This window comes from Pipistrellus hanaki, assembly GCF_964339955.1.
Source record: "Pipistrellus hanaki genome assembly, chromosome: 14".
Taxonomy (NCBI): Eukaryota; Metazoa; Chordata; class Mammalia; order Chiroptera; family Vespertilionidae; genus Pipistrellus; species Pipistrellus hanaki.
Window position 1 is genome coordinate 3,816,153 of NC_140516.1, and position 13,288 is coordinate 3,829,440.

At 52.0% G+C, this 13,288-nt stretch overlaps 1 protein-coding gene across 1 annotated transcript in view; it reads right to left on the reverse strand.

Annotated features, from left to right (window-relative positions):
* VSTM4 (V-set and transmembrane domain containing 4) overlaps nucleotides 1-13,288 on the reverse strand; it is an 86,022-nt gene that overhangs the window by 23,318 nt on the left and 49,416 nt on the right. The window contains exons 6-7 of the mRNA XM_084904715.1: nucleotides 2,881-2,987; nucleotides 1,526-1,587 (exon numbers count right to left, since the gene is read on the reverse strand). Of these exons, the coding sequence (XP_084760841.1) occupies nucleotides 1,526-1,587; nucleotides 2,881-2,987 (169 nt within the window). The remainder of the gene's footprint in view (nucleotides 1-1,525; nucleotides 1,588-2,880; nucleotides 2,988-13,288) is intronic.

Here is a 13,288-nt window from a genome sequence, read left to right on the forward strand (position 1 = left end):
TAGTGGACCAAGAATATCTGCATAGCCTTGATGGATCTCCCCTAAAATATTTACTTATTTTAAATTTTTATTGATTGATTGATTTTAGAGACAGAGAAAAAGAGCGAGAGAAACATCGATTTGTTGTCCCAGTTGTTTATGCATTCATTGGTTGCTTCTTGTATGTGCCCTGACCAGGGATTGAACCCACAACTTTGCACATCAAGATCTGGACTACCCAGACAGGACAAAATATTAACTACTGTGGTGGTTTTGACAGGTCTACAAATTCTTTGCAACTGCTCCCTCAGGAGGTGGAGCTTAACTCCCCTCCTTTTGTAGGGGTGTCGAACTCAATCAGAGAAAGGGCCAAAATCTAAAATCCAGCCTAAATCGCGGGCCGAATGGTTTACTGAACAGTTATAAACTGACAATGTCATAAACTGACAGCGGAGTGCAGTGATGACAGCGCGGTGCGGGCCACATTGCAAGGCTTGGCGGGCTGGATTTGGCCCGCGGGCCTTGTGTTTGACACATGTGTTTTAGAGTGTGAACTCCAAGAGTGGATTCTAATAGACCCTGGACCAAGAAAACAGTAACTTGACACTGAAGAGGCCTGCAGACAGCACCGCAAGCGGGTGATGAGGAGTGACACAACTCCCCCCCCAACCCCCCACCCCCCCACCCCTACCCTCCCGCCGGGAGTAAGTTGCAGTGGCATCATGCTCCTCTGGGCTGTTCTTCCCCAGATCTACAACCCATTAACCCATTCCAGTCATCAGAGGAGCTCAGAGGAACACAAATCAAGGACATTCTGAGCAGTGTTAACTGGCTACTGCTCTTCAGAACTCTGAGGCCTGGGCGGACAGGACAGGGCAGGGACTCCTGAGGAAGGCGAGGGGTGTGGCACCGACTGCAGGGCCTCTCCGGCTCCGGTCCAGGGAGACAGCAGTGAGGGACTGCTGGCCTCGGTCAGATCTGAGGTGGTGAGGGACAGATCTGAGGTGGTGGACATGATGAGCAGGGGAGTGCCTAGCTCTGAGGGCGCCCTGCGGCTGGGGAAGGCGCTCCCACAGGGGAGTGGGGCTGGGGGACAGACACGGACTAGCTCACCTCCTCTGTAATCTACAATTATTTCAGAATATAAGTGACACCATCATTTAAGTTCTTCACTGTGGTTACGGGTACATTTATACAAGCAGGTCCACTTCCTACTTACATATTCGTGAGGGTGACTTCTTCCTTCTCCTGAGGAAAGCAGCCCTTAGGGTAAGGACTGCACTTGGATTGCAGAGAAGCCGGGAGGAGACTAGGCAGGTAGAGGAGCGGTGCCAGGGCTGGTGAGCAGGCACAGCGCCCCCACCTGGGCACAGCAACCACACTGGGCATAGTGCCCCCTGCCCAGGCACAGCAACCACTCCTGGGCATAGTGCCCCCCGCCCAGGCACAGCACCAGGAGTCGCCACAGGCTTCGGGTCAACAAGGGACCACTGGGCCTGAAGTGTGTGCAAGGCTCGGGGACAAGGAGCCACACTGGTTCACTCACCAAGGCGTCTCTCCTTTGTGGCTTCAGCAGCTTCAGCTTGTGGGGCGTGGCGGTGGTGGGCGCTGTGGGAGTCAGTCAGCGTTCAGCTCGGGATTCCTCCCGGGCTCCCCACACCCACACACCAGGAGCACCACAGATACCCTCTGTGCACTCCTGGACTCCTCCCGCCCCGTGGAGAACTCTGGGCTGGGATCGGGGTACCGGGGGTGGCCCTTCTAGGCTTTGGACATGCCCATCCCTCCCGTCATCCAGTCCCGTCAAACACTGCTTCTGCAGGCGGTCAGGTGGTCAGGCGGTCAGGCAGTCAGGGAGAAGGAGGAGGGCAGGTCGAGGCCGTGTGGTACCGTCCTGCGGGCCTGCTGCACACCAACGCGGACAGCAGTTCTCACTGGTCACCAGGGAGGGCGGAAACTGAGGGAGACACTGAGGCCTTCCCCACGTAACTAGTTTATGGATGATCTGAGGCTTGAACTTGGCCTTGAAAGTCAGGCACGCTTCACTTCAAAGCCAGGCTCTACTACATGGCTCTTGGGTCACTTCAGCCCGGCCTGCACCCTCTCACACTCCGGGACCCCTCAGGGAGGGCACCCACTGCGCTGACTGAATGGGACATGCAGCAGCTCACTGTCGCCGAGGCAGGGCTCTGCCCCTCCCCTATCCTCACTCCTGTGCCTCGCAGGCACAAGCCCCTCCGGGGACAGCTCAGACCCAGCCCAGGGCTCCGAGTGTCCCTGGAGGACACCCTGGGATCCCAACTGAGGGACAAAATGCATCGTGCCTCATTTTTAAATGGTTCACTGGGCAATCCTGGTCCTTCCAACTACACTTCCAATTCCCTGAAGTCTGGACTTCTCTTGCATTGGCCAGTTATTTTCTCTCCTCCAGAAACACCCATCCTCCTCGTTTATGTTCCTCTAAGTCACAACTGGAATCAAAGAATAACCTTCCTTTCATCCTCAGAACGAGTCCAAAGTAAGTTACCTACAGGGCTTACGTCTCTAAAACAATCAGAGGGCCCCCTTCCCCTGAGCGAACCAAGAAGATGGGCCCCCCTGCCCCTCCCCACTGTGTGCAGAGCGGGCTGGTAGTTGAAAGTGAAGTCCACTGCGGAGTCAGTCTGTGGATGTTAACCTCCCCTCCCAGCTAACGCCACGCTGGCCCAACGGACCTCCCCACCCACCCCGGGGATGGGGCTCGGCTGTGACCAGAATCTCGGTGGGGTTCTCTGGACCGTATGATCACAGATGTCATGTCCTCCACCGCCTCCTCTCCCGATCCTGACGCCATGTCACACGCCTGGCCCACTGCCGGGCCAGCCACGGTGCCTTCTGCCGGGAAGGCATGCCGCTGCCTACCTTTGGCGGGGACTTCGGGGGGAACGTCAGCCTTCTCCTTCCGCCGCTTGCCCTTCTTGGGCTGCAAGGGGGCCAGGCTGGTCACGCTGGTGACAGTCTCCCCTGAGCTGTGGAGGAAAAGGGTCCTGGTGAGGCAAAGGCGTTCTGTTCCAGGGAAAGGGAGGACGCAGTAGTGTCCAGGCTCCCAGTGTACCCCGTCCTCACGCTGAACTGGGACCGGCTCTGCTCATCTCAGGGATGTGTGCAGGTCTGCCCTGACCCTGGGCCAAGGTGGGACAATGAGATGAGAAAGTCCAGTGTCCCTGGAGACACTGGGGCCAGCCCGTCCACACTGTCTGGGGGCGGACAGCTGTGTGGCTTACACCTGGTCCCACTGGCTGCACAGTCTAGCGTGGCTAGTAGGATATGAGAATCCCTGTAAACTTCTGCCTGAGCGCCCAACTCACAGCTGTGTGGTTCATGAGATCAAACCCCAGCAGTTCCCGTCTCATGAGCAGGACCTGGGAGTGGTCTGGGAGCCCCGAGGGGCCCATCACTGTCCGTGCTCGCTCCTGCTGCCGCCACCCGGCCTTCAGGAGGCTAAGTGAGGTCACCCGAGAGCTGTCTTCAATCACAGAGCATCAGCTCCTTCCCAGGATCACCCAGAGTGGCGGCTGAGGAGCTGCTGACACCCCCACCCAGGGAAAGGCACTCAGCATCCGGCATCTTGGTTTTCTATGTAAAAAGGCAAGATGGTGGATGTCCCCACCCCTGAGCTGGCCCAGAGACATGAGGCTTGAGTCCCTGACCCCTATGCCAGCCCAGAGATATGAGGCTTTTTCCCCATCCCTGGACCCATGTGCCAACCAGGGGGCATGAGGCTTTTGTCCCTGCCCCCCTATCTATTTGGGGCAATCCACAGAGGAGCCCTGGGTGGGTGGGCATGGCCTACCTCTTTGGGGTGATGGATTGCAGGGCTCCCGCACTGTGACAGGGCGATGGCCAGGCTGGGGGATTCCCCCCCCACCCCTAGTGCACAAAATTTGTGCAAGAGGCTCAGCCCTCACAGCCCCGGCTTTGCCTGGAACATCATCCAGTCTAATTAGAATATTACGCTTTTATTATTATAGACTAGAGAACTAATGCACAAAATTTGTGCACAAGGGAGGAGTCCCTCAGCCCAGCCTAAAACCCTCTCACAATCTGGGACCCATTCAGGTCTGACTGCCAAATCCCTGTGGGATTGGGCCTAAACTGGCCATCAGACATCCTCTTGCAATCCAGGACCACTGGCTCCTAAGCACTCGCCTGCCTGCCTGCCTGCCTGCCTGCCTACCTGCCTGATTGCCCTTAACTGCTCACCTGCCTGCCTGATCATCCCTAACCCATCTGCCTTCCTGCCTGTCGGATCACCCCTTACCACTCGCCTGCCTACTTGATCACACCTAACCTCTCTGCCTGCCTACCTGATAGCCCCTAACCACTCGCCTGCCTGCCAGATCACCCCTAATCACTTAGCTGCCTCCCTGATCACCTGTGGCTGGGGCCCAAGACTCAGGGCCCACCCAGCCTGAGAGTGGGCAGCAAGGGAGAGTAGCATGCTCCTGTCCCTGGAATTTTCTGGAAGAAGGGGTGCCAGTGCCCAAATGGAGGCAGGCAAGGGAGAGTCCACCTCGCCCTTAGAGCTCAGGGCTGGGAATCAGAAAACGCAAGTGAGGCAGCATAAACCGAGCTGCCCTGTGAGAGAAGCCAAAGCCCAGCCACAACCCCTTCCTAACCGAAGGCGAGAGGCCTCACACTAGCTGCCTGGCTGTGCTCCGGCCCGGGTCAGCGCAGCCTCACTCTCTCAGGGTCGTCCTCACTCCCTCGGGCTCACCTGGGCTGCACAGCTGCTCTTGGAGGGGCCCTGGCCCTCATACATCTAACTGTCACCCCATTAGTCCAGGGCGATCTCTGGCCTCAGCACAGGAGCTCAGTCAGATGCTGCCTCAAGTGCTGTTCAATCTTCCTGCTGCTGCTGATGGGCACTCCTCATCCCTGGCACAGTGCCTGTCCCGGCTGCAGAGATTGGCGGGTCTGACCGGACGTTGGGATGCCAGGACCATCCCAGGAAGCCCGTGGGAAGCTGTGAGTGGGGCAGAGGGAGGTGAGCGCTCGTCCTGCCAGCATTGTCCAGACCGGCGTCCCGGACCTCCTCCGCCTGATCCTGCGACTCCACAAAGGCCTTCAAAGTCGTCCTTTAGCTGATCCCATTACCTTCCGGAGCGCCCCACGCCTCCTCCCTCCTGCCTGCACTCCAGGCCGCACCCGGGGACCCTGACCCGCGTCCCGGAGGGTTGGGCCCCTCAGTTCCTTTCCAAGCTCTCCGTGCTCCCTCTGCCAAGGCTGCATGCGGCTCGCTCACTACCCCACGGCCTTGAACCCCACACCGGAAAGTGCCAAATGTCCACGGAGGAAAGCTGGTCTCAGCAACTATGGTGGCAACTCACTGGCATCAACAATAACAGGTCTCCACCCCCAGGGCCGCTGCCATTGACCAAGGCCAAGGCTCAGACAAACAAGGCAGGCTTCCTGGCATCGCACCGGGCTCCCACGGCCCCTCCTGCCACTGGAATACACGAGGCCAACCGATGCCACCTGCCAGGAGCTGCTTAAAGGGGCAGAACCTCACTTTCGAGGTGGATGAATGGTGCCACTCACTCCTGTGACGCCCCTGAAATGTCTTACATAGTGAACTTTTAATGACATCTTACCAATAATATTGTTATTATGTCATTATCATCATTATTCTGGAATCTTCTCTGAGTCCTTGAATGCGGGGCCAGGCACAGGCAGCTCTGCACCCGCACCCACAGCCGAGCCCTTCCCACTGCTCTTTGTGCGGCCCGCCTTCCTACAGCACCTCCTCCTGGCTCCTGTGTGTGATGACTCACAGGGCGCCCAGCTTCCATGCGCACCTGGGGCCGCGTCAGCTCTGTGGCCAGGGGCCTGAGCGGGCATCATCCACTCTCCTGTCAGTTCTCATCTATCGAACAGGCCCAGCCCAGCACCCACTGACGGGCTTGTGGGAAGTGAAGGCGGTACATGTCCTTGCTGGGCCCTGTGGCCCGAACGTGGATGGGATAACAGTGAGGCTTGGTTACTGTTGTTAATAGACTGCCGTCCCGCTGGAACCGGTTTGGACGTTTCTAGCTCTCTATCTCTCTCCCTTCCTCTCTATAAAAAATCAATAATATATATATATATATATATATATATATATATATATATATATATATAATAGACTGCCGTCCCCAGGCACCCGCCTGCCCCCTCCCATCTCCTGCCTCCTGCTCTGCCCAAACCGCCAGGCTCTTTGCTCCAGGAGCCATCCCTTCAGCCCGGCCTTTTCCCTGCTTCTGCGCCTGCCCAAGCTAGTCCTCTTCTCCTGGGACACTCATCCTTCATGCTGGACCCACAGCTCACCTCCCCTGTCACCCAGGCCCCTATACTGTTAGGAAAACCTCCTCTGGGTGCCATGACAGCTCTGTGGGCCCCAAGGTGCTGCCATAACATTGCCTCTCTGGGTCTCCCATGTGACACAGGCCTCGAAAGTCTGGGCCGTGTTATTCCGACCTTGCTCTGCAGCCTTACAGGCGTCCTGTGCAGAAGACTCACTCATAAGTACTGACTGAATAACAGAGCCACCTGCATGGATCTCACCATTCACCAGGCACTAACTCATTTAATCCGCCCAGCAGCACTATGTGCTAGAGCAGTGGTCCGCAAATTCATTAGTCAACAGAGCCAAATATCAACAGTACAACGATTGACATTTCTTTTGAGAGCCGAAAACTGACTTCTGCGCATGGGCCACGAAGTTTCAATCACACTGTATGTGCACACCCCATGTGATATTTTGTGAAAGAGCCTCATTTAAGGGGCCAAAGAGCCACATGTGGCTCATAAACTGCAGTTTGCTGACCATGGTGCTAGGGCATCATCGTCGCATCTTATCAGAAACAGTGACAAACTGCTCAACGACACACAGCAACCGGATACAGCACAGGCAGCCCGGCCGCAGAACCCGGAGCTACCACAGCAGATGCCTGTCAGGGAAGGACAGTAACACTGCGTTACTCAGTCCTGCACCAACAGAGCGGGGCGTACACATCCACCTCCGGGCACACAGCTTCGGATTCTTTTGGAATTGTAAGCCTGCTTTCATTCCAAGATCCTGAGTGAATCATTTGTTAATTAGATCCCATACTTCGATTGTTGGGGTAGGTTTACAAATATGCCATGGCTCAGAAAATGCTTCAAACTGAGCTCAAAAGCAGAGAAGCTGTCCTGTGGCTCAACCAACACAGGGAGTCTCGCCCACGTGTGTGAGAAAGTGGGCACCAGAAGCATGCAGAAGGCTTGCCTGCTGCACCTGTAGCTGCCATCGGCACAGGTGACATCGTTTAATGTCTCCCGTTTGCAAATACTTTGTCATCTCAAACCCCGAAGAAGAGGTCAAACTAAGGGTCAGGAAATGCCCAGCTGGGGACCGCCTCTTCCGGGCCCTTGTCCATTCTCGCTCAACGGGCTTGCACATGACCTACAGGAAGGAAGACATCTGAACCCACTCGTGTGTGGAGGGTGGGGACCCATCACAGCTGCATGCACATGGTGCATGGCGTTTGAGCTGCTTCGCTGGGCGGCGGGACGTCAGGCTGTGATCAGAGCTGTGTCCCTGGGAGGCGGGTCCAAGGGGCAGGCTCTGCTCCAGGACACTGGCCGTGGGAAAAAGCGCTTCCCATCCTGAAGGTCAGGGCAACTTCCGACTTCATGGGTGACACAAACTCAGGATGAGACTTGTTTTCTTTCCGTTAACTTCTCTCAACAAGCCATAGAATTCTCTAGAGTCTCCGGGTTCTGGCCCAGGCACTTGACAAGGCCCCACCAGTGACTGCAGGCTCCGCCAGCATTTGGTCCCTTCCTGAGGATCCCTCCCCCGGCACCTAGCGCTGGTCCTGTGCTCGCTGCCATTCTCCCTTCAGAGGACTGGTTAGAGGACCGAGAAGGACATTTGTCTGGATCAAACCTGAGACACCTGGGTCCCCGCTGCCCACTGCCACAGCTCAGATGATGAAGCCAGGATCTGCAGCTGCTGGCCAGACAGGGTGGGAGCACACAGCCGAGGCACAGCCTGACTGTCACAGTGAGGTACAGTGACAAGCACCTGGGCTGCATCTAGTCAAATCGGCATGAGGTTCTAACCAGGCTCTAATCTACGCAGACAGTGGAAGTCAGTGCAGCCCATTTCCAGGTTTGGGGAGCAGGGCCAGCCCCTTAGGGTTCGGGGTGCAGTGGAGTACAGGCAGGCTTTCCAGAGGCATGTAGGCCTGTGGCTGGCCCAACAGAAGCCAGGACCACAGGGAGAGCTCAACACAGGCCCCCAACCAGTCCTGCTGACGGCACCCACTGGTCGAGGGGACAGCATTTAGGGACTGCGGTCAGACCTGACCTCTAGTAGGAATCCCAAACCCCAATGAGGGCAGGCTGGGATAATGCCCTCCCTGTACTTCCAGCCTCGGTCAGCACCAGCTCAGAACGGGGCAAGAGAAGGAGGAGGCCGGGAGGGGAAGGGAGCTGCCCGAGCCCCTGGCACCGCGTGGTAACGTGGAAAGGCAGACAGGAATCTCAGCATCCCCAGGAACTCTGCAGGCTGCTCTCCAGCCTCTGGCCACCCAGCCACAACCCCCCACATCTCCAATGACGGTCCTTGAGGCCCGATGGGGCATATGCTCTAATTAGAAACACGTAGATTTCTTGAGGTGTAATTTACTTACCATAAAGTTCACTACCCTAAGTATACAATGCAATCATTTAGTGTACTTATAAAGGTGGGCAACCGTCTCTACAATACAGTTTTAGGACCTGCGGTCATCCCCCAAAAGTTCCCTCTAATTTACAGTTAATCTTTATTCCTACCTTCACGCTAAGCAACTACTAATCTACTTTCTGTCTCCACAGAGTTACCTTTTCTGGGCATTTCAAACAAATAGAATCATACCATATGTAATTTTTTGCATTTGAGTTCTCTCAGTGAGCTTAATGTTTTTGAGACCCATGCAAGTTGTAGCATACATCAGCAGTTGTTCCTTTTTTATCAAATGGCATTTCCTTGGATGGATGTACTAAATTCTGTTTACCTCCACAACAGTGGATTCATATATTTAGGTTTTCCCAGCTCTGTTACTATGAATATGGCAGCTATGAGCAGCTATGGATGTCTATCTGTAGACACCTGCTTTTCTTTCTTTTGGGATAGATTCCTATGAGTGGGATTGCTGGGTTATTTGGTAAATTTATGTTTACTGTTTTATGAAACCACCAAACTGTTTGTCAAGTGGCTACACCACTTATCATTCCCACCATTTAGCAGTCCACAGGGTCCCAGCCTTCCCCATCCCTGCCAAGACGCGACACCGCTGACTTTTCTACGTCAGCCATTGCAGTGGGTGCACAGAGGCATCACATGTGGTTTGGTCTGCATTTCTCTGGTGGCTAATGATACTGAACGTATGTTCACAAACTTGTTAGTCATTTGTATACATCCTTCAGGGAAATATCTACTCAAATCTTTTGTCCATTTTTAAATGTACTTACCATCTTCTTACTGAGCTGTGAAGAGTGCTTTATTCATTTTGTCCCACACCATCTGCTTTCTCAAGTTTTCTCAAGGAGTTTGGGAAGGACTGGCATTCATTTTATTCTGTAATATTTAATATACTTCACCAGTAAAGCAATGTGGGTCTGGGCTTCTCTTGGTTGGAAAGTTTTAACTAACAAATCAATAACAATTCAATTTCTTGACTTATTACCGGTTTATTCAAATTATAGCTCTTTTTTAAAATTGGTTTTGGTAATTTGTCACTTTCTAGGATTTTTTTTTTTTATTTCATCTGTGTTGTCTACTTTGTTAGAATAAACTTGTTCATAATTTTTCCCTATGATCCTTGAAATTTCCATAGGGTCTTATTTGTTTTCCTTCCCAATTTTGGTAATTGTTTTGTTTTGCTTTTTCTCTCCTTGCTCTCTCTTATTTATTTATTTATTTTATTTTTCACAGACAGTCTAAGTTAAGGTTTATAAATTCTGTTAAACTTTTCAAAGAACCAACTTTTGTTTTCATTATATTTCTACTCGGGGCCCAGTGCACGAATTTGTGCACCTTGAAAGGAACTGTAGGCCACGAGGCTGTGGTAGGCACAGAGTAGGTCTCAGAACATCCCCTGCAGCCCTCGGCCACCTGTATGCCTGAAGCCCTGCTCCCACCACAGCCACTCCCACACGCTGATGGTGCTGGCCCTACTCTCACCCGCTGAAGGCACAAAGCAATTGGGACCAGTGCCGTCAGTGGGTGCAAGCTGCAGCTGCTGCCCAGATCACCCCTCAGGAGCAGGGGAGGTGGAGAAGCCCTGAGGAGCGACTGGGGCTGGAAGCTGCTGCTCACAACCGCTGATGGTGCCGAGCGATCAGGGCCCACACCAGGTGGCAGCAGTGGGTGTGATCAGCCACTTTGGAGCTGGCAGCAGGTGCAAGCGCCAGGTGGGACTGCAGCAGCAAGAGCAAAGAATTTTTAGTAACCACCAGAGGCTCACCCTGATGACAGTGACTGGTGGCCTGCCTTGGTCTGGCACTCCCACTTATCTACTCCACCATCCTGCCACGGCCGATGCCCACCATGCTCTTCGCATGCCCCCTAGTAGTCATAGCAACCGGTTATTTGTTTGTTCTGTTGTTCAGTCTATTTGCATATTAGCCTTTATAAGATGTATGTGTGTTTTCCATATCATTGATTACTGTGGGGGGGGGAGGGGTTCTCTTAATTGATTAGAGTACTGGAGATGACTGCATGTCCCTCCCCGCATTGTATGCTCCTCCCCATTCCCACACTGCCCCAGGCCTTCACCACCTTATTGTCTGTGTCCATAGGTAATGCATATGCCTATAAGATCTTTCTAATTTCTTCCCACCCTCTATCCCCCTTCCTTCTAAGATTCATCAGTCTGTTCCCTATTTCCATACCTCTGGTTCTATTTTATTCATCAGTTTATTTTGTCTATTAGATTCCTTGGCCACTTATTTTTATTTTTAGATTTAATTGTTCATAGGTGTGTATTTATTGGCAGCGGCTTTTTCTTCTTCTGCCTCCTCCTCCTCCTCTTCTTCTCCTCCTCTTCTTCTCCTTTCTTCTTCTTGAATACCCTTCAACATTTCATGTAATACTGGTTTGGTGGTGATGAATTCCTTTAGCTTTTTCTTGTCTGTGAATCTCTTTATCTGACCTTCAATTCTAAATGATAGCTTTACTGGGTAATCTTGGTTGTAAGTCCATGCTATTCATCACCTTGAATGTTTCTTACCACTCCCGTCTGGCCTGCGTAGTTTCTATTGAGAAATCAGCTGACAGTCTATGGGTACTCCCTTGTAGGTAACTAACTACTCTTTCTCCTGCTGCTTTTAAGATTCTTTGTCTTTAACCCTTGGCATTTTGATAATGATGTGTCTTGGTGTGAGACTCTTTGGGTTCCCCTTATTTGGGACTCTCTTTGCTTCCTGGACTTGTAAGTCTGTTTCTTCCACCAGGTATGGGAAGTTTTCTGTCATTATTACTTCAAATAGGTTTTCAATTTCTTGCTCTCTCTCTCTCTCTTTTTCTTCTGGCACCGCAATAATGTGAAATGTTGGTACATTTGAAATTGTCCCAGAGGCTCCTTACATTATTTTCATATTTTTGGATACTTTTTTCTTTTTGCTCTTCTCATTTTTACTTATTTTTTGCTTTCTCACATTAAAAATTGCTGATTTGAATCTCAGAATCCTCTACTCTCCATTTGAATCCCTGTAAATTACCCCTTATTTCAGTGTATGCTTAATTTCTGACTGGACCTTTTTCATGTCTTTGAAATTCTCACTAAGATCCTTGAAAGTCTCACTAAGTCCCTTGAAGCTCTCATAGAGATCCTTGAGCAACCTTATCAACCATGAGCAACCATGGTTTTGAACTCTGCATCCAATAGTTTGCTTGCTTCCATTTCATTTTGCTCTTTTCATTGAGATTTCTTCTATTCTTTCATTGGTGACATGTTTCTTTGTCTCCACATTTTGTCTGCTTTCCTGTTTTTGTTTCTATATATTAGATCTATGTCTCCTGGAATTGGTAGAGTGGCCTTGTGTAATAAGTGTCCTGTAGGGCCCTGTTGCTCAGCCTCCCCAGTCACCTGAGCTGGGCACTCTAGGTGAACACCTGTGTGGGCTGTGTGCACAGTCTTATTGTAGTTGAACCTTGATTGCTGTTGATATCACTAGGAGGAATTGACCTCCAGGCAAATGGTTATGAGGAACAGCTGTGACTACAGTTTAGGAGCTGATGCTATGCAAGAGACACCCCTACAGAACAGGATTTGCTTCAGTGTGACTTTGGTGCTCAGTCCACACCTTGAATGTGTCCTTTGTGGATGTATAGCATTCTAGTCTGGCATGATCTGAAACTGTCCACTGGGTGCACTGGCTCTGGGACCTCCCAGGAGTTGCAAAGTCAGCCACTGCCTTACTTTGTATCTAAGGCTCTTTTTTAGGTCCATATCCATCACAAAGAGCAATCTTCAGATGGCTGCTACTTATATTGGGCTTGGAAGTGCCCTAGCGAGGTCAAACTGTGAAGGAAGGAAGGCTGGTTCTATTGCTGGATCATGGACCTCTTATTGATAGGTAAAGGGCATTACCACTTGCTGCTTAGTTGAGAGATTTTAGGAAACTCTGAAGCCTGAGCCAGGGCAGACCATTTATATGGAAAAGCCAATGCAAACAGTTTAGTTGGAGCTGCAAATTGGATGGGACAGGATCTCAGGGGATCACCAGGGTGGAACAAACAGTGTGAGCCAGTTTGATGGAAACTCAGATATGGCTTCCCATCAGCTCTGCAATAGGGGAAGTCTCAACATAGGAACTATGACCCCTGTGAGCACCCCATATGTCCCTGGATCCCCCAAAACCACTGCCCAGTGCTGGAGCTCAGAGGGAGCTAGCCTGTACAAGTTTGTGTTTTGGCACTTTAAAAGGAACTGCCTGGGTCTCCAGCAGCCTCTATGTCACTGAGGCACAATCCCTGCTGGTTTTAACACTCCAAAGTTACAAGGATTCTCTTCCCAACTATGAAACTCTGGACTTGGGGGCTGGAGTGGGGCCAGAATCCTTTGCTTCTCATAGGAAGCCTCCACAGTGAAGATATTCTTCCTGATTTAAAAAAAAAAAAAAAATGCCATTTGTGTGTCAGACCAGCCTGTTCCACATCTCTACCCACTTCTACTAGTCTCAATGCACTTTCTTCTTTACTTCTATAGTTGTAGGACTTCCATTCAGCAGCATTTCACGCAGTTGGGAATAACGGTGATTC